The sequence below is a fragment of the Vulpes vulpes genome, chromosome 4 (genome assembly GCF_048418805.1).
Source record: "Vulpes vulpes isolate BD-2025 chromosome 4, VulVul3, whole genome shotgun sequence".
In the NCBI taxonomy this organism is placed as follows: domain Eukaryota; kingdom Metazoa; phylum Chordata; class Mammalia; order Carnivora; family Canidae; genus Vulpes; species Vulpes vulpes.
In genome coordinates this window covers 20,667,779-20,690,493 of record NC_132783.1, presented here as the reverse complement: position 1 = coordinate 20,690,493, position 22,715 = coordinate 20,667,779, and the positions used below count along the sequence as shown (strand labels likewise).

The 22,715-nt window shown below is 37.9% G+C and overlaps 1 protein-coding gene across 1 annotated transcript; it reads right to left on the bottom strand.

Annotated features, from left to right (window-relative positions):
- Positions 1 to 207: 207 nt before the first annotated feature.
- On the bottom strand, positions 208 to 21,819 carry LOC140598705 (rho GTPase-activating protein 20-like). Its single transcript, XM_072757231.1, has 8 exons — positions 21,540 to 21,819; positions 20,435 to 20,602; positions 13,318 to 13,467; positions 10,798 to 10,882; positions 7,066 to 7,143; positions 4,852 to 4,912; positions 2,024 to 2,212; positions 208 to 416 (listed from the first exon to the last, which is right to left on the bottom strand). The coding sequence occupies exons 1-8, from the start codon at positions 21,602 to 21,604 to the stop codon at positions 208 to 210; spliced, it is 1,005 nt and encodes a 334-aa protein (XP_072613332.1). The 5' UTR covers positions 21,605 to 21,819.
- Between the last annotated feature and the right edge of the window lie 896 nt (positions 21,820 to 22,715).

Below are 22,715 nucleotides of genomic sequence, written 5' to 3'. Positions count from 1 at the left end.
CTGATCTGAACAGGCCTACATGGGTCTCGGTGGAAACAAGTGGAATAGGCAAAACGTTGTTCTGCTGTATTGGCCAAATGACTCTTCAGTAGGTAAATCAAATGACACTAGCAAAGCTTCTCAGCCAAAGCCAGGGACTGTCTAATGATTTCTCCATTTGAGGGTAGGTTTGCATGAGAACACTTTGCCTCTCCAAGGTCCCTCTCCTCAGGAAGGTAAAAAAAAGACCAAACTGAGACCTACCAGTATTGGGAAGGGCAAGTTGTCCTTATCACATATATTTGTGAGTGAAACCCCAAAGAGCTGTTGTGGTATTGCCGATGGTGCAACTCTGCACTGGTTTTTCTGGCAAGTGCCAGAGCGCCACCAAAAGGCCCAGTCTCTGAAAGCAGTGCTTTTCATGGTCTGGCCTGAATCTAAGGAAGAAGGGAGATTAGTGTATTTTAATTCACTTAGCATTATTTTCACCATTGCCATTTTGCAGCGTGTTCGTTGTAGTGGCTAGAAGAGTGAAACTGAGTCATTTGTTGTGTAGAACTCTCCACGTCCTGATGTTGGCTAACAGCATCCTCATGGCATTGATAAGTTCTTGGTCATATCCTTCAGACTGATGGTTAAACCTAGAGACTCGATCAGACTCAAGGTGAGTACTCCCTGTGTCATCAGTTACTGCCAGTTACAAGGCATCAGGAGGCACTGAACCTGTAGATGTGTTTTCTACTGGAGTGATCAGTGGGTTCAGGTGTCAGATCTGATTTTAAAAGCTAGAAGGATTTGGTATGCAAATCAGGCTGAGTTTGGTAATCCTCTGCTTTCACAGCCAGTCTCCCCTCAGCCCCAGATTTCCTCTTTGGTTTCTGAGTGCTCAAGTTTCTACCATCCAAAGGATCTGCTTCTCAGGACACAATCTGCCTGAGCCCTACTTCTATGTTCCTCTGCTCTGGGCCATCTTCAAGGATGACTTGCTGCAGTCAGGGTCCTTGGGATGTTGTCATTACATGCTGGCTATGTGGTGGCTGTGTTTTCTTGTCATATCCCACTAACCCACCCAGAGATGATGTTTTTGGTTAAATAGGTTTAACATTTACTGAAAGGAGCCTAAACCACAATGAAGTGTGGAAACCTACTTCCTCACACACACACTCAAACATATATGTAAATATACATCTACACACAAGTCCCAGGCTTGAAAGAAATCATAGAAGCGAAAAAAACAATGAGAGGTTATGAATGCACTTATAGAGGTTATGAATGCATATATATATTATATATATATACGAAGGCACCAGTTTCCAGAGATGATTTTTAATTACTCAACATTCCCTATGAAGGAAGAGCTTTCCAAAGAAAAGGTGACCAGCAGTGAAAAGCTGAGTTCAAAGTTTCTAGTGCTCAGCTGTGAATGTTTTCCTTTGAAGATTCCTTAACATTGCTTAAATAACTGATTTTTGAAGAGTCCAGAGATGAGCCAAGGTTTCGAAGGATAAGCACATGAGGAACATTTCACCAAATAACCTTGAACACCCGGCCACTTGGCTTTTCTGGGATGTAGTGAGTGCATCACCACCTCCACTCATGTGGGTGCCAGCACTGCACCAGAAGCATCCTGGTCCTGCCACTTATGAAGCTCAGCATTTTAAAGCTTCGGTTTGCTCAACTTTAACATAAATGATGCTACCTACAACTCGTTAAACTAAATATATGATATACTACTCAGCACAAGGCATGGCTCAGGGCAGGCTTGAAAGTGCTCTGAGGGTATAGAGAAAGACAGGAGTTAAAGGTCTTCCCAAAAGATTTAAAACAAGGAAACAACCTTCATAGAAATGAGTTGGGTCTTGATGTCAGACTTTTGAATTTTTCTAAGCTTGATTTTGGGTAGTTTTTGCATTCTTTCCTATACTGTTCCTCCTCATTGATGACAATAAGCTCACCCAGAAAGAATAAACTGTGTGTCTGAATTGTGTTTAAGCATGGAGACATGAGCCAAGGGAAGGCACTTGAAGAAAAGCAAGCGGCTCACCTCTCCCTTGCTTGTTCTGGGCTGGGTGCCTGGGCTTCAGTATGAAATGGATTTGCATCTCTGTGATCTTCTGCTCCAGAAGGAGGGACTCCTGAGTTGGGGAAGGAGAGATGGAGTCCTCTGCTTCCTTTGGCAGTGCTTTAGTAGATGGAAGATGGCTCATTTTAATTCCATAGGGATGTTCATGTCCTGTATGGAAAGAAACCTGAATATTTAGGATGATGGTGATGGCTGTCATCAAACTACCTGAGTGTAAGCATCACCCTATTTGTATATGTTGGTATTCTTGTCATCAAGAAAAAATTTGTATATGTTGGTATTTTTGTCATCAAACCAAACCTGAGTGTAAGCATCACCCTATTTGTATATGTTGGTATTTTTCTGGGACTTCTAGATAAAGAAGGCTGTGCCTCCTCAGTGAGCATCATATGCACCCTTGTGGGAACACCTTACAGAAAGCGTGTGCCCAAGGGAAAGATTTTAAGAAGAGAAAACAATTGAAAGCATGTTACTTTGCTTGAAATACATATATTCATGAGTGCAATAAACAATGCTGACTTTTGCTGGGTAACTATCTGAGAATGTTGAAGGTTTTCTAGTTTGTGCCTTGACACTAACTACATCTATACATCTTAGGCAAATTACTTGACCCCGTCGAGCCTTACACTAATTCTTTGAAATGCTTGTCCACACACAAACTTATCAGAGTGAATATATTAATAAGCATTGGTGGTTAATATTCTTATTTTTTATTTTTATTTTTTGGTTAATAAATTTTTAAATATTTGGAGTATATATATATATATATAGAATTGCTATCTTCACTATTCTCTCCAACAGAATGTCAGTCGAACAGATTTTTTGTTCATTTCCTTTTGTCAATTCTCCAGCCAGAACTACTCTAGAGTAGTGGGATGGGTTGCCCTTATGCTTTATGGTTCCCTTCCACTGCTGCCCTCCCTCTATGGGGTGTCCTGCCAGGCAATGATCAGAAGGAAGGGTGTGCAGAGTGGGAAACCCAGAAGCAAACTGTAAAACGATGGTTAGAGAATAGAAAACCACACCCAGAGCTATCCAGAATTGCCTGCCAAGTGATTTGTTTTGCTCTTTTATGCTTTAAATTGTTTTTCCTCTCTAGAGAATTCTCAAAGACCCTATGAAATGATATGGATTTCATTTTTTAAGAATAGAATGAAAATTCTCATTCTGTCATTCCAGATTTATTACTGAATGTACCTAAAGGAGCTTTTGCTGTTCTTTTCATCCGTCATGAATGCAATGTTCACAAGAATCACAGGGACTTCGCTCCATTAAGGAAAAAGAAGCTTCTATGACAGCAATACAACCAAACCAAGATAACCAGGAGTTAATCCACAATTGAGAATTGAGAGTATGTTTTAAAAAATGCATTTTTGAATGCTCTAATGGATCATCATGAACGACAGGCTCTTCAGATTCCTTAGAGCTGCGTTCGTGTGTGAAGCTATTCAAAGTCTCAAAAGTTACCATCTACATCATTTTATCTAAATTAATGCACTTTATTAAAACATATATAAGTATTTAACTTTTTTCCTTTTTACTGCTAAGCAACTATTTTTTTAGATTTTATTTATTTATTCATGAGAAACAGAGAGAGAGAAAGAGGCAGAGACACAGGCAGAGGAAGAAGCAGGCTCCATGCAGGGAGCCCAACGTGGGAGTCGATCCCAGCTCTCCAGGATCACACCCTGGGCTGAAGGCAGCGCTGAACCACTGAGCCGCCAGGGCTGCCCCTGTCCAACTTTTACAAAGATGTCAACGTTAATTCAAAACAGGAAGTGGTACTGAGGGGTTTTGTTCTCAGTGATGAGCTTTGTGACTCTATAGTCTAAGACTGGGAATATATATTTTGCAGAAAGAAATTGGTTGTTTTTTAAAAAAAGGAAATTGGTTGTTTAGATTTCCAGATTATTTGAAAAAGAGTTATAGCTTCACAGGTTTATTAAAAGGATAAAAAATTTCATGTAAGAAGGAATGCTTTAAGATTTCTAGAAGAGATTATTGTCACCATTACCATCCATTACTATACTTCAAGGCCTGCTACCAATCCTGTCTTCTTTTTCTTTTTTTTTAAACCCTTCCATTACTGGAAACACTAAACAATTTTGCTAATCCAAAGATTTTTTTTTCAGAGAACTTGTGCTAATAACTATTTTAGAAGAGGTGCAATCTGTTTATCAATAACCTTAAGAACAGTGATGGAAAAAACCTGAGAAACAGCAAAGTGCAGGCGATTTCATCAGTGAAGATGAGAGGAGTTTAAATGTGATTATCTCATTTTCCTTATGATGCAGAGAAAACTGGGCACAGGGCAGGGGTGTTAAATACATATCTGTACCTGGATTCAGAGACATAACTGGATTTTAGAGAATTCTCACAAATAGAGGCTTCTTAGCAGTTAGGAACTAGAATTCAAAATTGACATATGAAAAATAAATGTATGGGAAAAATTCCAATCCATTTTGCTTTCATACCTAATGAGTAAATAAGTAAGTAAATAGTAAATAATCACACTTTTTCAAGACAGCTCTGTTTGTCAGGTAAAAAGAAGTAGAAACAAAAATTTACATTTCTCTCCCTCACTAAATCATAGCTGCTGAATGAAGAGATGTTATCAATGCCTGGGCAACAGTACCTGGTAATTCTTTATTAAACATGTGAGTGAATATTGCATGTGATTTTCACTTTTAAGGATTTTGAAGCTTAAGAAAGAACAACCATTACTTTGAAACTTAGAGTTACAATTTTGAACCTAATCAATCCCATCTTAGATTTTCCCTGACACTTACCAATTAGTGGAAGTTTTTCCTTGCCAGAACTCGCCCACAGCTGGAAGTCGTTCTCAGAGCCCTTGGAAACAAAAAGAACTAGGTGTCAAAACATATCTTTCACAGTACTTGAAGAACACATTTCCTTAGCATATCTGTGTTTCCAAAAAGAAAGAATTGGGGCCAGGATAAATGGTATTTGGTCCATGGAGGTAGCTATAGTACTTGTTAACTAGTTCCCCTCACAGCTTCCAATAGACTGTCCCAGATTCTTGTAATTTTTGATAAAGACCGGGAAACCACAGTACAGCCAGCCCCTCACTTTGTGGGTGGCCCATGGTGTAAGAAATGAGATTTGTGTCCCTTTACTATGGAGTAAAAGTCTCATCTCAGAGTCCTCTCTTCTGCTGTCTCTAGACTCCTTGGATAGCGTTGGCCTTTGTCTCCAAATGTCCCTGCCCAGAGATGCATGTTGTCCAGAGAGCCATATACTCTGCTATGACTAATCCTGAGCAAAGTAACTTGAGAGGCATCAATAGCTCAGCAGCCCTGAGCCAAAGGAGACAAATGCCCAAGAGACATTGAGGAGATAGTGGACGGAAGTCTGCCACTGGCTTTGGGGCAGGCAAACTCCACTTTAGGGAGAGAAAGGATGAGGACTCTAGGCAGCATGTCAGATGCAGAAAATGATTACTCCCAGCACAATTATTGCCCAGTAATACTGAAAATCCCAATTGTTTGAAACAAACAATTCTAAATTATAAAGATTGCTGAACTATTTTAAAGAGTCTTCCTGGAGACTAAAGCAAAAAAACGTTTGAAATGGAATTATTGGTAATAGTTATCATGTGCCCTTGACTCCTGATTAAAAATCATGGCCTTCACCTTATGAAGGAATGTCATAGGTATGGGCACAGACACAGATACACACACACACACACACACACACACAGCTAAATCTGCTCAAGATTGTGTTGCAAATAAGAAGTAAGAGCTAATAAGGTAGGGTAGGGTTTGGAAATGCCATGCTGGAATCCTTTAAATCAGGTATACATAAAGCCAAATAAGCCCAGTTCTTCATTAAAATAGAAATTCTTTGCCTAGTGACATTGATCGCTTTAAGTAAAGAAAATCACAAACATGAAATAAAATGAGTTAAATCATTAGTCAATCTCCCCACCTTCATCCCTCAAACCACTCACTCTCTTTTCCAGGATTTAATTCTTACTTAGGGTTTCTATATCATACAGGTTAGAAACGTATGTAAAGATGTGCTTTAGTCAGTACATATAAATTCAATTTTATTTTGGATGTATTATTAAATGTTGTTTGTACAGAAATCATTGATTTCTTCTGCCAAATTCTCGTTGCTCTGAAATTTTAAAGGCCTTTATTATACCATTGGCTCAGATAGAATTTACAAACAATCTTATGATTATGTCACATCACATTTACAGAGGATTTTGGATAAGAAGCTGTGCTTTCCAAGTGCTCCCTTTGGTTCTCTCCATCTATCACTGTCCCTCTTTTTTCCCTTATAAAACCTCATCCTCAAATATCTTTCTCTTTCATAAAAAGAGATCAGCCCCAGATCCATGGTCTTATTCAGAACTTGTCTTTGTCTTGACCAGTTGCTAAAGGGTATGAGCTGCTTCATCCTCAGGATCTGCATCAAAAGGAGGTAGCTTGTAGCCATGTAGTCTTTATGTCAAAATGTACAACAGAACATGTAATTTAGGATTCATTAAACGGATTGAGTCCTTCCTTGTGTGATAACTAGGGTCAATAGGGATGGAGACGTATCAGAATTGAAAACACAGAAAGAAGAGTCCAATAGAGGAGGAAATATTTAGAAATTTAGAAACAACAATAAAAAAGAAACTTAGAAACATCTTTATTGTCTGTATATAAAATATATACAGTAAACTGCATATTGTTATTAGCACTCTAAAATTATAGTCCAATTTTAGACTATAACTTTGAATTTGCAGAAAATTTCAAATGGGAATATAAGAATAGCACTCATGTATAAGCTAATACTATAGCTTCGCTGCCTTCAATTTCTAAAGTTGGAAGGAAAAATATGAGTATGTTATCCACAATAATCAGCTGTCTTATGATGGGAGGTGCACAACACCTACACACACACACACACACACACACACACACACACACTCACAAAACTCAAAAGTCAAAGTTGGTTCGTAAACTAAAAATAGATAGTAGGCAACTTACGGTTATTCCCAGCATTGTTAGTAACATGTTGATAGTGTCATTTGCTGTGTCGGAATTTGTCACTGTTACAGTTACGGACTGTAAAAAATAAATAAGAAAAATTGCTACAATTTTTTTAAAATTTAAAGCATGTGACCAAATAATTGTCAAATTATTATCCATACTCCAAAAGTAAAGCTTGTTTCCAGGTAATGACAAAGTAAAGCACGTGTAGAACACGAACCCTTAATTATAATTTCATTTTTTTATATAACATGAAGCTAGTAGGAAACATGTCAGTAAAACATATATTTCCCTCCAAGAATTTGTGGCATACAAAATACAGCAGCTGAAGCAAGGAAGAGAAAAATTGAGAATTCTAAGAGGGCACATGGGGTGACCCTCAGCTCCATAAGGCTATTTCCAAAATGGTGGGAGGGGGATAGTATTAAAGGAAGGCACTAGATACTTTCCTCTCTTACTGAGTTGTGTTTGTATAGTATGGCTTAGTTCCTTTGTTTGTTTGTTTCTGGGTTTTTTTTTTTTTTTTGGCTTAGTTCCTTTGTAATTACATAGTCGGTTTCAGTAAAATCAGGTAAGAACTGGCTATGAAAGACACTTTTTAAAAACTACTATTTAGTCCATATTTTCTTTGTCAGGCATCATGGTTAACTAAGACTTCCATTGTTGCAATCTCTTAAGACTGATGAATCTAGGAAATGAGACTGGAAATGTTAGAAGTTGATGTTCCATTCACAACTCTGCCAGCGAGTAGGTACTTCTAATAGCTCTCTATCAGACCATACATTGAGAAACTGCTCCATACAACTAGGAAAAGTTTAAAGAAAATTTTCTGAAAGGGGTTAATAGCAATCTGAGATGGATCTATAAGACTATCTGAATTACAAACTATCTGAATTACAAAAATTACGAAAGTCATATAAGAGAATATGTAACCAGAACATTTACTATGCATACAGTTTTTATAACATGTTTAGGCAATGGGGCCTGTGTCCTTCGGGAAACAGTGCATAAAGAAGAAACAGCACAAGTGGACACCCACAGGCCTTGAAAATATTAAAAGCAAAGTTAAAAGAAACTCTTTCATAAATCACTCCTTGTCCTTTCATTGTATTTTTCTTCTTATGAATTGAATGCAATTGCTTGATATCACAGATGGTCCCAAAGTAATTCAATAATCATTCAAATAGCAATTCAAATAGTAATTTAAGGGATGTATGTATATTTTCCTGCATGTTGTAGGTTCTCCCAACAGACAAATTCCATTAGATAGAACTCTCTCTAAACAAATAACTTCAGAAAAATAAACTATTTTTTGAAATAATTCAAAAGAAAAAGAAAACTTAGGTTATGTTCATGAGTCAAAACTGTTACTTAATATATGAAGAACCAGGAAAATGAGATCAATTTTCAAGAGCTGAAGCCACACCTGAGATGATCTCGATGCTTAGACTATTAGCCAAACACAGCTATTACAATAATGCTCAATGATACAAATGAAAATATGTTCACATTAAACAAAAATAGAGGCATCATAGTATAGAAATAAGAAGTATTAATGACTTTTCCTTATTTGAGAGGAAAAATATTTAACATAGAAATTTTTATCGGAAAAATATTTTTATTTATTTATTTTTTTGAAAAATATTTTTAAAAAATTTATTGACTAGGCTACATTGCATAATGGAGATGATGAAAAGAAGTCAGTGATTTGAAAATAGATACTAGAAATTATCCAGTGTGAAGAAGAAAAGGGGGGAAAAGATTGAAAAAAAATTACAGAGCCTGAGGGATCTCTGAACAATGTGAAAGTGTCTGATATGGAAAGAATGGAACTGTCAGGAGGAGAGAAAGAGAAATAATGAGGAAGGAAATATTTGATGAAATAATGATTAAAATTTCCCAAATTTGGTGAAGACATAAATTTACAAATTCAAGAAATTCAGAATATGTCAAATAGGACAGATTCAAAGACAACCATGCTTAGGAACTTCATAGCCACTCTGCTAAAAACAAAAAATAAAGAGAAAACTTGAAAGCAGCTAGAGAAAAAATGACAAATCACCTACTGAGGATTAATGTTTAATCACAGACTACTCATCAGAAAGCATCAAGACCAAAAGACTGGAACATCTCTAAAGGACTAAAAGGAAAAAAATTTGCAAACAAAATTCTACACCCCCAAAAATATCCTTCAAGAGTCAGTGTGAAATAAAGCCATATTCAGATAAAAGAAATTAAGTAAATCTGTTTGCAGCAGTTCTGCACAAGGAATGCTAAGAATCATCTTTCTAGGATGAAGTGAAACAGTGCAGTGGGAAACTTGGATCTTTAAGAATGGGTGAAGAACATCAGAAATGTTTATTTCACCAAAACTATACCTCAATAAAGTTGATTTTTAAAAATCTCAAGGTAATTTTCCAAGGAAAGTTCTGAATGTAAACCACTGCCACAATTGATATCAAAGGCAGAGACAAGAATGTGCTCTGCTGCTAGAGAATTCTCTCTCCTTCATGCAGTGCATCTAGCTGGCACTTAACAACAGATCAAACTATTTGCATGGCTTTTGCTTTAGCCAGGAATACCTTTTTTGTTCCACCTTCAAATGCTGTTTTGTGTGATCTAGAGCTACTTCGAACTATAACAACAACCACAAAAAATACCATTTAAAGATACCCAAAGTATCTTGTTCATCACTGTAAATGTCTTGGTTACTGTACTACAATTTCAGAAATCAAATTTTACACACAAAACTGGGCCAATTGGTTTGATTTTTTCCTCCCCACAGTATAAAGAAATTGAAATAGAAATATGCTGATCCCTTAAAAGTGTCATCCCTCTTAGTTCAATTCAATCCTGATATTCCTTGGAACAAAAGACTTTTTGAAACTCCTCTGCATTTGACATAACTACTCAATAAAACACCTGATCCTTAAGTGGATCCTGTACTAGAAAGGAGACATTATTGAGGTCAACTGACAAAATGAGAATGGGAATGGCAGAGTAAAGTATTACGCCAAGGTTAAATTCACTAAAGGTGATAACTGTAGAATATCTTTATTCTTAAGAAATGCTTAGGCTTAAGGAAAAAGGGCTATAGTATATGTATGACCCTCAAACGTATGTATACACATACATGTAATAGACACAGAGAAAGAAAATAAATGATAAAGCAAATGGAATAAAGTGTTACCAATAGGTGAATCTGGATAAAGAGTATACGGGGTGTTTTTTGTATTACTTTTATATTTACAACTTTTCTCTGAGTTTATAGTTATACTAAATAAAATATCTGGAGGGGAAAAAGGACTGTGGAGACAATCCAGACCATTCTGTATGTAAGTGGTGGCCCTTGGAAAAAATGATGGTTCCTTCTAAATCACTGTATTACAAGCCACTATAAGCAATTAGAAGGATCCAGAGAAATGTCATAGACACATAACATCCAATACTCTTTCCTTGCTTAAGCACTGTAGTATGTATTCCTCTTGCTTCATGTTACCTAGGACACAGTTTTTAGGTCTATAAAGAAGTACATGGAGAGGGGGAAAATACATTTTTCCTCATGGCACTTTTCTAAATATTCTCTCTCTCTTCCTACCTTTTGCTCTCTCCTTCCTCTCTCCCCAACTCACTGCTTCCTCCCTCTCTGTGTCTCCACCTCTATCCCATTTTTTCATTCAGTCAGAATTAGGAACTCAGAATTTAATTGTTGGTCTTAAAAATACTTACACAGGCACAGTTCTTGATGTTCTCAGTGAAGATTTTGAGGGGAATGCTTTTTGGCTGCTCCTTCTCTTTGGCTAGCATGATGTACCTAATCCAATTCGATAGTAACCCAAAAGAGAGTAGGATAAATTACCTTACTTTCAAATCAATTTATGTTGATCATATTTTCAACATACTTCGTTATTTTTAAATGCATATAAATAAGCTCAGCAAAAAAAAAATTGGGGGTTGGAAGGAAACATGCAAAAATATTTCAGGAAAATAAGCTGTGACTAGGAAAACAATAGATCACTCTTGTCATGTGAGATTTGACCAGCAGATCCAGGCACCAAAGCTTTCCTGCCTAGACCGGAGGTCATACTAGCACCTTCAAATGTAGGAATGAGAAGTTGCTTTGAGCATTACTTGGTAGGGTAAACTGCACTTATGGAAATTTAATATATGTTTTGAGAATAATGTTAGCTATAATCATGAGGTTGGAAAGTGGGGGAAGATGAGAGTAATAACCAGAATTTCATAAAAAAAAATAAGCAATATATGGATGTAAAGGAGAGCAGGTTATTTGTAGTAATGGGCAGGGTACAATTAAATAAGAAATCATTGGAGGATAGTGTAACAATTCGTACTAAGGGGAGGGAACATAGTTTGGGGGCACTGCTTTGAAGAGATCTACATTTTTTTCATCATGGGTTAAAGACTTATAATATTACACTGACAAAATACCTTTGAAGGTAAGAACACCATTTTTCCTTTTGTTCTGAAGAGCTGCAATTTAAAAAATGAGAAGAAAAAAATTGAGGAACGTACGATACTCCTACTAACATATTAAGATCACCACTCCAGACTAAAAATATGAGCAGCCCGTTGTTAAGGGATGTGGATGTGTAAATTGTACTCCCCTTAGAGTGGTTTTGATGGACTCCACTCTTCTGTGAGTGGTATTAAAGCAATGGGAAGTAGATCCTAAAGAGGGAGAAAAGTTGATTTCAAATCTGAAAACTTAATTGTGACTATGTGATGCAAGCTATGAGATCAGGGGCACGTTGTTAACCACTCTGATATTTAGTTTCCAGAACTGGAAAGGGGTTAAATTATAGCTCAGAGTGTTCCTGCAGCTGCAAGGGCTATTCAGATATAAAGAATATTACCATTCAAATTAAATCACATTTAAGAAATTTAGCAATTTGATGGAACTGTCTTGGCTCAGAAACAAGAATATCTTTTTTGGAAAAAAACACCTGTAATAGTTTTATTTCCTTATGCATATGGCAGATTGTAATATGTTAAATTAGTTCCTAAAAACCTTATTCTTCATCACTGTGATCTTCTGAGAAAGATCAATCCCCTGATGCAAAATTACTAAAGATTAATATTTTCTCTGCTAAAATTTTCACAGCATTTAATATCCAAAGTTGCAAATGTCTTAAGGCTCATTCACACGTGGACTTATCACTTACCAGCATTCTTTTTTATTGTGGTAAATTACACATAAAAGAAAATTGACCATTAGTGACCTTTACTATATTCATCGTTCTGTGCAACGATCGTGACTGAACATGTTTATCACCCCAAAGCAAACATGTGTCTATTAAGCAGTCACTCTCCCTTCCCTCCTGTCCCTAGCTCCTGTACCACATTTTGTATATTGTTGATAAAAACTTGGTTTCTTCTTTCTTTCTTTCTTTCTTTCTTTCTTTCTTTCTTTCTTTCTTTCTTTCTTTCGGGACAACTACAACAGAGTGAGGTTCAAGGTCTCCTCTCCAAGATCCTGCCCTCTGATTCCCAGGAGGTATCTGCATGTTTAAATCACCGGAATAGATTTCTTGAGCAAGTACTATTAAAGGGTCCAATTAAATTTGAGAAATTGCTTTTACACTCCCAAGTTAATTCCCTTAACAACAGTATGTAATTATACAAATAAATTGATCATGCCATTGAATACTAGGTTGCCTGAATTGCTGTGTACAGATTATCTTAGTTGGTAACGATCTGAAACAAAATAGGATTCCATTGAGGCACTAAACTCAGATTATTCATTTGATTCCATTGAGTAGAGTTTAGTTGTGTAAGACACATTCTTAGGCTGACATGAGGATGGGAATGTGGCTCTCGACCCTGGATATCCTGAGCAGACACCTCTGAGTTTACAGGGATCATGCCACACTTGCATCTCTGTTTGAAACATCCACACCCCAAGCCTCATTCCTGTTTTACGCAGTTGCACTTAACACACTGCTTTCTTCTCCTCACCCCACTCCACCAAAATCTCGCAGGTCATCATAAAGGTAAGACAACAAAATTTGAAAAACCATTGATCAAAACCGAAGGAAATTACTCCAGTAGTTCCCACTATACATTATCTACTTGTTTCCTTGTGGATATAAGCACCTTCTTACGCAGAGTACAAGGCAAAACAAGTGTCATGGGAGGTCAAGAAGTGAGTCACCAGCTTGGTAGACAATAGATTACAATGTTATCCTTTTCAAGCCATGTAGATACAGGACACCAAGGCATCGGTCTTACCTGAAGGTGGCCACGAAGTTCACCGTGGGCCAGCCCAACACAAAGGACCTCCCAGAACGGATGTTGGCATCTCCCACTGTATCCATGCAGTTGGCAATCCACATGGTGTTCAGTGGTATTTTCTTTTTTATCTTAAAGTTTTTCTTATACCTAGAAAGATCCCAAACAAGACCTCTGTTAGTTCATTTCAAAAATGTTATGGGAGCAGCTGTGCTCTTTAGAGACCAGTTCTCACTGCTCCAGGGCAAATCATGTCTCCCGCATCTCTATTACCCTCTGTGCACACACAGAAAATGGTTAGATGGGCCTTTGCAATGTGTGTGTTGAGCAAACTCTGGCTTGGAAACCTGAAAACACTTCCTCTAAAGGCAGCAAATAGCCATATTTTTGAATGGTGAGTATTGAGTAACCACTGTATATTTTAGAGCTTTGTAGGAAAACCATTAATTCATTTTCTATTGCTGGATTTGTTACTTATTACAGATAATTTTTATGGCTAATATTGCAGTTAATTATTCATTTATGACTTGCATACTTCAAAAAGTGTTTGAGGGGCTGAAGAAAGGTACCTGATACATGACTTATAAAAAAAGTTATATGCTTTTTTTTTTCTTAAGAGAGACAAACCAGGGGCACCTGGGTGGCTCTGTCAGTTAAGCATCCAACTCTTGGTTTTGGCTTGGGCCACGACCTCAGGCTCTTGAGATCATGCCCCTGTGTAGGGCTCCCCATTCAATGAGTCGGATTCCTTGCTCCCTCTGCCCTGCCCCCCACTCATGTTTACTCTCTCTCTACAATAAATAAATAAATAAATAAATAGATAAATAAATAAATAAATAAATAATCTTTTCAAGAGTGTGAGGAAGACAGATGAAATCGAAACAAAAACATAAGCTTGGATCAGAAAGATTTAAAAGTTACTTTCAACGTTAATTTACAAAATATTTTCTAGCCTTTGAAGCATAGGTTATTTTCAATTTCCCTTCTTAAAATTTTGTCCATACCATTTTCCCTTAGATTCTGGCTAAAACAAAAAAATTGTTAGCCTACAGACTGAGCCCAACTGAAAAATCATCCATCCATCCATCCATCCATCTGTCCATCAATCAATCCAAGATCAGTGGTCCGGAGGTCTTATATGTAAGTCATGGATACTTCCCGTTTCTCTGAGGAGTAAGAAGGGGTGAAATGGGTTTTTGATAATTTCTGCCTAATCCTCTTTGACCTCAAAGGTGAAAACCACCATTGATTTATTTTGGTTGATTAATTGATTAATTTGGTTAATTCATAACTTTGACTCGCAGGTGGGCTTGAGATTTAAATAGTTACAAGTCCTATAAGGAATGCCTGGGGAACGTGGATCCTCCACTCTGGAACTCCTTACTATTCAGAAACACATGTGGAAAACACTGAACTAAACTGAGATGAAAGCCACCTCATGTGCAAAAATCCCTATGGCTCCACTGATTCATGGAACAATTAGAGCTAAACTCTTCAGTGGGATTTATAAAATAAAAAAAATCTTTTAGGAAGCCCACTTGAAGGATAATCTAGATTCAAACTTAGGACACAATGAATATAAATATGATGGATACCAACATCTTTCCACATTTTTTTTATTTCAACATTACACCCAAGTGCCTGTATCTCTGTGCTTGGAGATTTTTATGGAACATAGTCAATTAACAGATAAAATCATTTTTCTAGATAGTAATTCCAAAGGCATTGTCACGTCAAAAATATATGGCCAAGGGGAATGATAGACAGGTATCTGCTTGTTCTTACACATTTTTTTCTTTCTAATATAGGTATCTGTGTATATACAGACCCCTAAGATCCTGTGTGGAAACTTCCAAATACATTGACCTGGAAAAATCCATCCAATAACTTTAGTTCAATAAGGCACCAGGATTAGTTGAACCAAGGAATTTTCCTAGAGCCCAGTGTGTGGTTTCTACTCTCCTACAACGTTTTGAACACTTATCATATGCCAAGCTCTGTTCTAAATATTTTATAAATATAAATATAAAAAATTTAATCCTCAAGCAACTACACTAGATGGTCTCTATTAGCTCCATTTTACAAATAAGGAAACTCACAGAAAGTTTAAATAAATTGTCAAATGCAGGAGACAGGGTTTGAACCCAGACAGCCTAACTCCTAAGCCCATGTTTGTAACCACTTGACCGTGAAGTAACCTTTTCATCTTTCCTACCCTCATCCTCATTTCTGTCCCCAGAGCCATCAGGTTTTCTCGTGGGATTTACACTGGGAGTGAGAGGATAAATCTCAAGGCATTATATCAATAAAACCAGTTGCTAGCTTGGAAATATTTACAACGTGTACAACTAAGCTTTATACTTCAATAGATTCTTCTAAGGTCTTACTGTGTTTCTTTACTCTCAATCACTGACCCAATTGGATTATCTCAGCAGAAATTAGAAAGTGTTAATCTACTGTAAACTGACTCAAGAAGAAGAGGAGGAGAACTGCAGTTTTTATTTCTAAAAATAGTCATTTATTATAGTTGTATTAACATGATGTCCTTCTTGCTTTCCACTACCTTAATCTTTATGCCAGAAGGTAAGCCCCAGTGAACTGTGGAGTTTTGCAGTATTCTAGGGAGATTTCCTCTGTTCCAAGATAGAGGCATTCTCTTACAAATGTTGGGAGAAGGGGTCATAGTCTATTCTGTAACTATTCGTCATTTCACCGACAGTGAGTTAATAGTCATCTTCATCTTTTGACCAAATTAAATTCATTTTTTATTTCATTTCTACATTCCTTAATAACTAATGATGAGGAATGTGATGTATAAAAAGGGTGTGATCTAAGTTCAGTCCCTTTTTCTAAATTATTCACGGGTCTCTACTAGTACAAATATCTTAATATTTTATCAAATAGATACTATTCTCTCTTTCTTAAAGATTTCATTTATTTATTCATGAGAGACACACACAGAGAGAGAAGGCAAAGACATAGGCAGTGGGAAAAGCAGGCTCCCTCTGGGGAGCCTGGTGGGGGACTTGATCCCAGGACCCCGGGATCATGACCTAAGCCAAAGGCAGACACTCAACCACTGAGTCACCCAAGGGCCCCAAGTAGATACTGTTCTTAAAAATAACATAATTTTTATTTCAATTTTTAAAGTACTTTAAAGTACTTTAATTTTTAAAGTAATTTTTATTTGAAAAATAACTTATTTAGCATTCTAATGAATATCAAAAGTGATAAGGAAGGTTCCATTTGACTTCAATTCTTGCAAACACAACTTTCTAGTGTAGGAAAGAAGTGACAAAAATCCCCAAACAATTTTCACTATTATTAACATCTTGTACAACTAGAGAAATAGAATTTCTTTGTGAAGAAACAAACATTTAATTCCCCTCATTGTTACACACAAGCCAAAATTCACTAATTCTGACCGAAAAATTGGTAGAAATTAATCAAGTATTTATTCAATTTCTGTTAAATTCTGTAGTGTCAACCTAAAGATGAGAGAGTCTCCAGCTGAAGCCTGAGGGTGAGCTGAGGTAAAATGGAACCTGGGTCACCCTACCCCCTTTTTATTGCTAATTGGAAAAATTAGGCACTAAACTCAGATTATTCATTTGAATAGATTGATTGAGGGTATTGATTTCTCCATGTAAGACCAAGGCATGACAGGGATTAAATATGTTGGTTATTTCAGGGGCTATTTCTTTTTAGTTTTTCCTTCTAGAAAAAAAGGTAAATTTTTTCATATTAACAGTGATCATAAATATACCCAAATATTTACTATGGGAATGATCTCATAGTAGTTTTCTAAAGATTGTGGCAGGCATTAAGTGCTGCCTGCTACTGCTATGGATGAAATGGTGTCTCCCTCCCACTGCTTTCCTGCCTTCTTACCATAAAGCCCTCTCTGCCAATATCATCATGTTTGGAGATAGAGCTTTTGAAGGTAATTAAGTTTAAATGGGATCATCAAGGTAAGGTCCTAATCCAGTAAGATGGATGGTCTTGTGAGAAGTGGGAGAGATCTGTATGTGTGTACATACATGCATTGAGGTAATGCCTTGGGGCACACAGTGAGAAGGCAGCCACGTGCAAGCAGAAAAAGAGCTCTCACCAGAACCTGACCATGATGATATCTCGAACTCGGAATTCTAAAATCTGTGTTCTCTCTATATCAAAGACCTTGGCTTAAATATGAAACTCAAATGCCTGTGATCACTTACATTTTCTAATATTACCAATGTATAATATAAAGTATATAAGATAAACTTTTGGGAACCGAGTCCCTTTCAAAGAACATTAACAAATAAATTGATAAAGATTTTGTCATATAAAAACCCTTGAGTAGACATAAGGACATATCTCAAAAGCAATATGTGAAAGATGAAAAATGTTCAACTTGTTTTGTCTTAATGAACTATTCGAAATAAAAATTCAGCCCTTCAATAGAGGCAACTCTCTAGTGGAAAAACAACACTATCTTTATATAAAAATCTTTTTAGCAGAATATCGTAGGCTCTGTAAAACCCGCTGAGAGGTAGGCAGCACCCAGGACAAGAAATAGTTCTGGTAAGAAAAGGAAAGTCTTCTCCTCTCCCTAAAGGCTATAATACTTACAAAGATGAAAAAAAAAGAAGAACATATTCCCCTTACAAATTGAATATGAGTGGTCTGCAAGGTCCTAACAACCAGGAAATGAGTTTGCTATTTGTTAGCATGTCTCTTGGGCTAAGGATGGAAGGGTACAACATGGTATGTGAGGAAGAACATGGCCTTGTGATGAAGGCAGGCCTGGGTAGGAATCTCTTGCATGGTTTCCCTATGTATGACTGGACCATTTCTGAGACTTCCTCTGTCCCCATTTTCATCTCTGCAGCCTGTTGATGATAAAAAATATGGGCCTTGGAGTGCTGTGAGAAAAATTTTCTTTATGCATGAGAGATACACAGAGAAAGGCAGAGACATAGGCAGAGGGTGAAGCAGGCTCCCTGTGGGGAACCTGATGTGGGACACGATCCCAGGACCCAGGGATCACGACCTGAGCCAAAGGCAGATGCCCAATCACTGAGAAACCCAGGTGGGTGAGGCATCTGTGATGTTCCTAGTGTGGTTCCCAGCATGCATCCCGCATATTTTGGTCTCCCATACTCACTTTGGTTAAATAAAGAGAATGGTAACTAGTCTGCATTTTTAAAATAATGACATGGGCCTCTATCAAGAGGAAGAGAGTCTTTCATATGGACCTCATGCCAAGGCCTGGACATCCTTTTTCTCTTTGGCCTCCTTATGACATCACCACCCTCGAAGTTACATCTATGGGCAATTTCCCTAGTCTCAAATATATTTTACTACTATCTTTGCCTCTGATTTTTTGATAGCTATATTTCCTTCATTTTTCAATTCGCTAAGCGTTCTGATCTATTTGTTACCAAGCAGACTGGAGTTAGTTGTTCACTCAATGTAAAGGAAGGGTTGCTTTCAATAGTGAAAGAATCTAGGTGTTCATGGAATGTTGTATGAAATTCAGGAAAAAAGAGAGAATAGAAATGGTAGCACCACATAGTGAATAAAAGCCTGTGCTTTGAAATAAATAGACCTGATTTCAAATGTAGACTCTGTCCATTACTAATATGGTAACCTGGGCAGATCCATTAGACCTCTGAGCATCAAGGTTCTCCAATATAAAAATACTCCCATCTCACAGGGTCGTTGTAAGGTTGGACAAAATTAGGTACATAAAGTTTTTTAGCATAGTATCTGACATGTAGTAAGCCCCTGATAAATTACTATTAATGTAACTCAGATGAGTATAGCATTTTGCCAAATTATTACTAGCATGTCTTACCTATGACATGGCATAACTGGGATCTAGGGTGAAAGCAGTAAAAAAAAGAGGGAGTTAGTTTTTTCGCAAGACCATAGCTTCTTGATATTTTGTTTGTGGGAGTGTTCTTTGTCTTCCATGTTTTGTGAATAATGCAAACAGAGATGGAGTAAGTAAACAGGTGACCTTCCATGAACTGCTCCCAGACGTTTATTGAGCAATCATCATGTTCTAGACTGGATATTCGATGCATTTGTGTTCAGGGTTGAGAGGAAAGTGCACACAGTCGATTCTTTCTCCTAGATTCCATCTATCTGCTCCATCTTTTTTTTTTTTTAAAGATTTATGTATTTATTCATGAGAAACACAGAGAGGAGAGAGAGAAGTAGAGACACAGGCAGAGAGAGAAGCAGGCTCCCTGCAGAGAGCCTGATGTGGGACTCAATCCTGGGTCTCCAGGATCACGCCCTGAGCTAAAGGCAAAGATAAACCCCTGAGCCACCCGGGTTAACCTGCTCCATCTTTCCTTTTTACTAAACTGCTAAGATAGAGCCCTGATACCATCCATCAGGACTATGGCCTCCCCTAACTACTCTCCCTGCTTCCACTCTTGCTTACCCATCCATCTATTATCTAGCAACAGTCAGAAAAATTTGCTAGAAATATAAATCAGATTTGGTCAGTCCCCTAGTTAAAAATCCTTTGGCAAAATATTTCCACTTTTTTACCATGGCCTGTGAAGACCCTGTGTGACTAGACCCCTGAGCATAGTATCATATCTGATAGCATGGCCTATGCTCTGGGCTCTAGTCAAATCAGGCTTCCCTGAGCCCCTCTCTCTGAGGGGTCAGATTGTACCCACGTAGGCCTGCAAGTCCCTCAGCCTCGACGGCTCAGGCACATTGTCTGGGAATGTGGCTGCTTCTCTTCTCATAGATTTGGTTTTAATGCTCCACCTCAGAGAAGCCCTCCTAGACTATTCCTCTCTAACACGTTCCCACCCTCTCCGCACAGCCCCCTATCCACCTTCTATCAGCAGCACTAATCATTATCATTCCCCCTCTTATTTTGCCATTTGTAAGTCCCAGGCAGGAGAGACATTGGCCTGTCACATTGGCAATTGTATTTGCTGCAGGGACATGACACAAAACAAGACCTCCAGAAGTACTCATGGAATGAAGGATTCAAGCATTGGCAAACACAAAAGGGAAAAAATGTAATGTTTTCGTATAGTAAGGGTTAATGGGAATGCAATTTTTTGGAGAATCACAAGAGCACCAAACATGGTACACCTACTTGGTATTAGACATCAGTAATAAATCGCTGTACAAGAAAAGCTGCCACTTCTTCCTCCTCCAGCCTTTCTTGAGCTCAACGGGACCATGGATGAGCAGGGTACGAGTGGCACCCTCAGATGATGTAGTGCTTTCGCTGTGGGTGTCCACCTCCACAGACGAGCTCTTCCTACAACACATCAAACACAGAGCAGCTAGTTACTGGTCAAATACACAATATAGTTTAATGCCAAGTTTCAAGGTTCACACAACACTAAAATGTAGTCTCAACCCCCAAAGCAGAGCTCCAGAGCTCAGAATCAGGGATTCCTGAGTTACCGAAAGCTATAGAAAGTGGTGAGGTCACTTGGGAAACTGATGCAGAGGGAGGACAGTTTCAAGGACAAAGCCCTTGGGCCTGCCAATACTTAGAGGTGTGGTGGAGAAAGAAGCAAAGCTCATTGTGAGCCATTAGGTAGGCAAAAGCCAAGAAGCCAAAGGTAGAGCACATTACAAGAAGGTGAATGAACAACAACAATAAACAGGACAACTTGTGGCCTAATATAAAATAAAACAACGTGTGAAGAATCAATTACAAATTGCTTTTATGTTAAGATAAAATGAAGATAACTGAAGATCCTGGAAGTTGACCCCCATCTTATCTAATTCAATATTCAAAATTGGGGTAAAAATTCTCAAAGATCAGCAAAAATATTGGAAACCTCAGAAAGTTTCTGAACACAAGAGTTTAGCTATTCCTTGGCTGAGCTCTGACAGGAATTCCTGGTCAAAATAGGTACTAAAACAACACAATTGAACAGAATGTAAAAATTCTTTCATAACTAGGACAGGTATTTTCAGAGACCCACTGAAAATTCTGTCTCATGGAGAGAGAGAGTTGGCTCTCTCGTGGAGCCAAGAAAGTGTCTCCGCCTCCCCCAAGGATGTATAAAGCCTGCTCCCTTCTGCTCAGCAGCACTGAATCTTAAGAACAGGAGCAGCTTTTCAGGAAGCTGGTGCTGAAGTGACTACTTAGTTTCTATGTATTAGAGGAAACAAAAGAAAACAACAGTTCCTGTTATTGCCGGTCTGTTTGGATGATCAGAAATAGTGTATCAGAAGACTACCTCATGCGCTGAAGCCTTGAATGACCACCTGTGAGCTCAGCATGCTTTCTGATTGACGGGAACATCCTTTTCTCTTCAATTCGTGGGACGGGAAATCAAGGGAGTCTACAGCACTTGGCAGAGTACTGTCAACTGCTTGAAGCCTCAAGATTCCGCAGCGGTCCGCGGTCACTGCCATTATGATGTCACAGATTCAAAGCTCATGCTGTAACTGCCAAACTGACATACTGGTTTCCTTTTCTTGGCCTCCAAGTTTTGATTTTTTAAAAGTAATCATTTTATTTTGAGATAACTGTACATTCGTTTGCAGCTATAAGAAATAACACAGGGAGATGACATCAGTTTTTTTTACAGATGGAGTCTTCCAGAGACACTTCCATCACCACAAGGGTCCTTCCTATTCCCCATTTACAACCACACAAATTTCTTTCCCCCTCCACCACCTCCTTAATCCCGGGCAATCACAAAATCTGTTCTCCATGTGTAAAAGGTTGCCATGTCAAGAATGTTATACAGATGGGATCACATAGTTTATGACATTTGGGGATTTGCTTTTTCCCATTTGGTGTAACTGGAGATTCATCTAGATGGCTGCAAGGATTCACAGTTCATTTCTTGGTGTCCCTTAGTAGTACATTATGATATGGATGTATCACAGTTTGTGTAACTACCTGTTGAAGGAGTTCGAAGTGTCTGCAGGTTTTGGCTGTCACTAATAAAGCTACTATAAACATCTGTGTACAGGTTTTTGTGTCAGTGTGAAGTCTTCACTTCTCTGGGCTAAATGCCCAGGACGGGAAGAGCCAGGTCATATGCTAGCTATTTTGTTGTTGTTGTTGTTGTTGTTGTTGTTTTTATATTTTTTTCTTAGGAACTGTCCAACTGGTTTCCAGAATGGCTGTGCCATTTCACATTCTCCCCAGTACTGTATGAGTCGTTCAGTTTCCCCCCATCCACACGAGCATTTGGTGTTGTCATTTTTTATTTTAGCTATTCTGATAGCTGTGTAGTGTGATATCTCACTGTGGATTTCACTTGCATTTCCCAAATGGTTAGTGATACTAACCATTGATTTGCCACCTGGACATCTCCTTCAGTGTCCAAGCACCTACAGGAGCCTGTTAAAAACATGTTACATGAAGACAGTGTTCCCTTTCCACTAGGAAACTGATGATT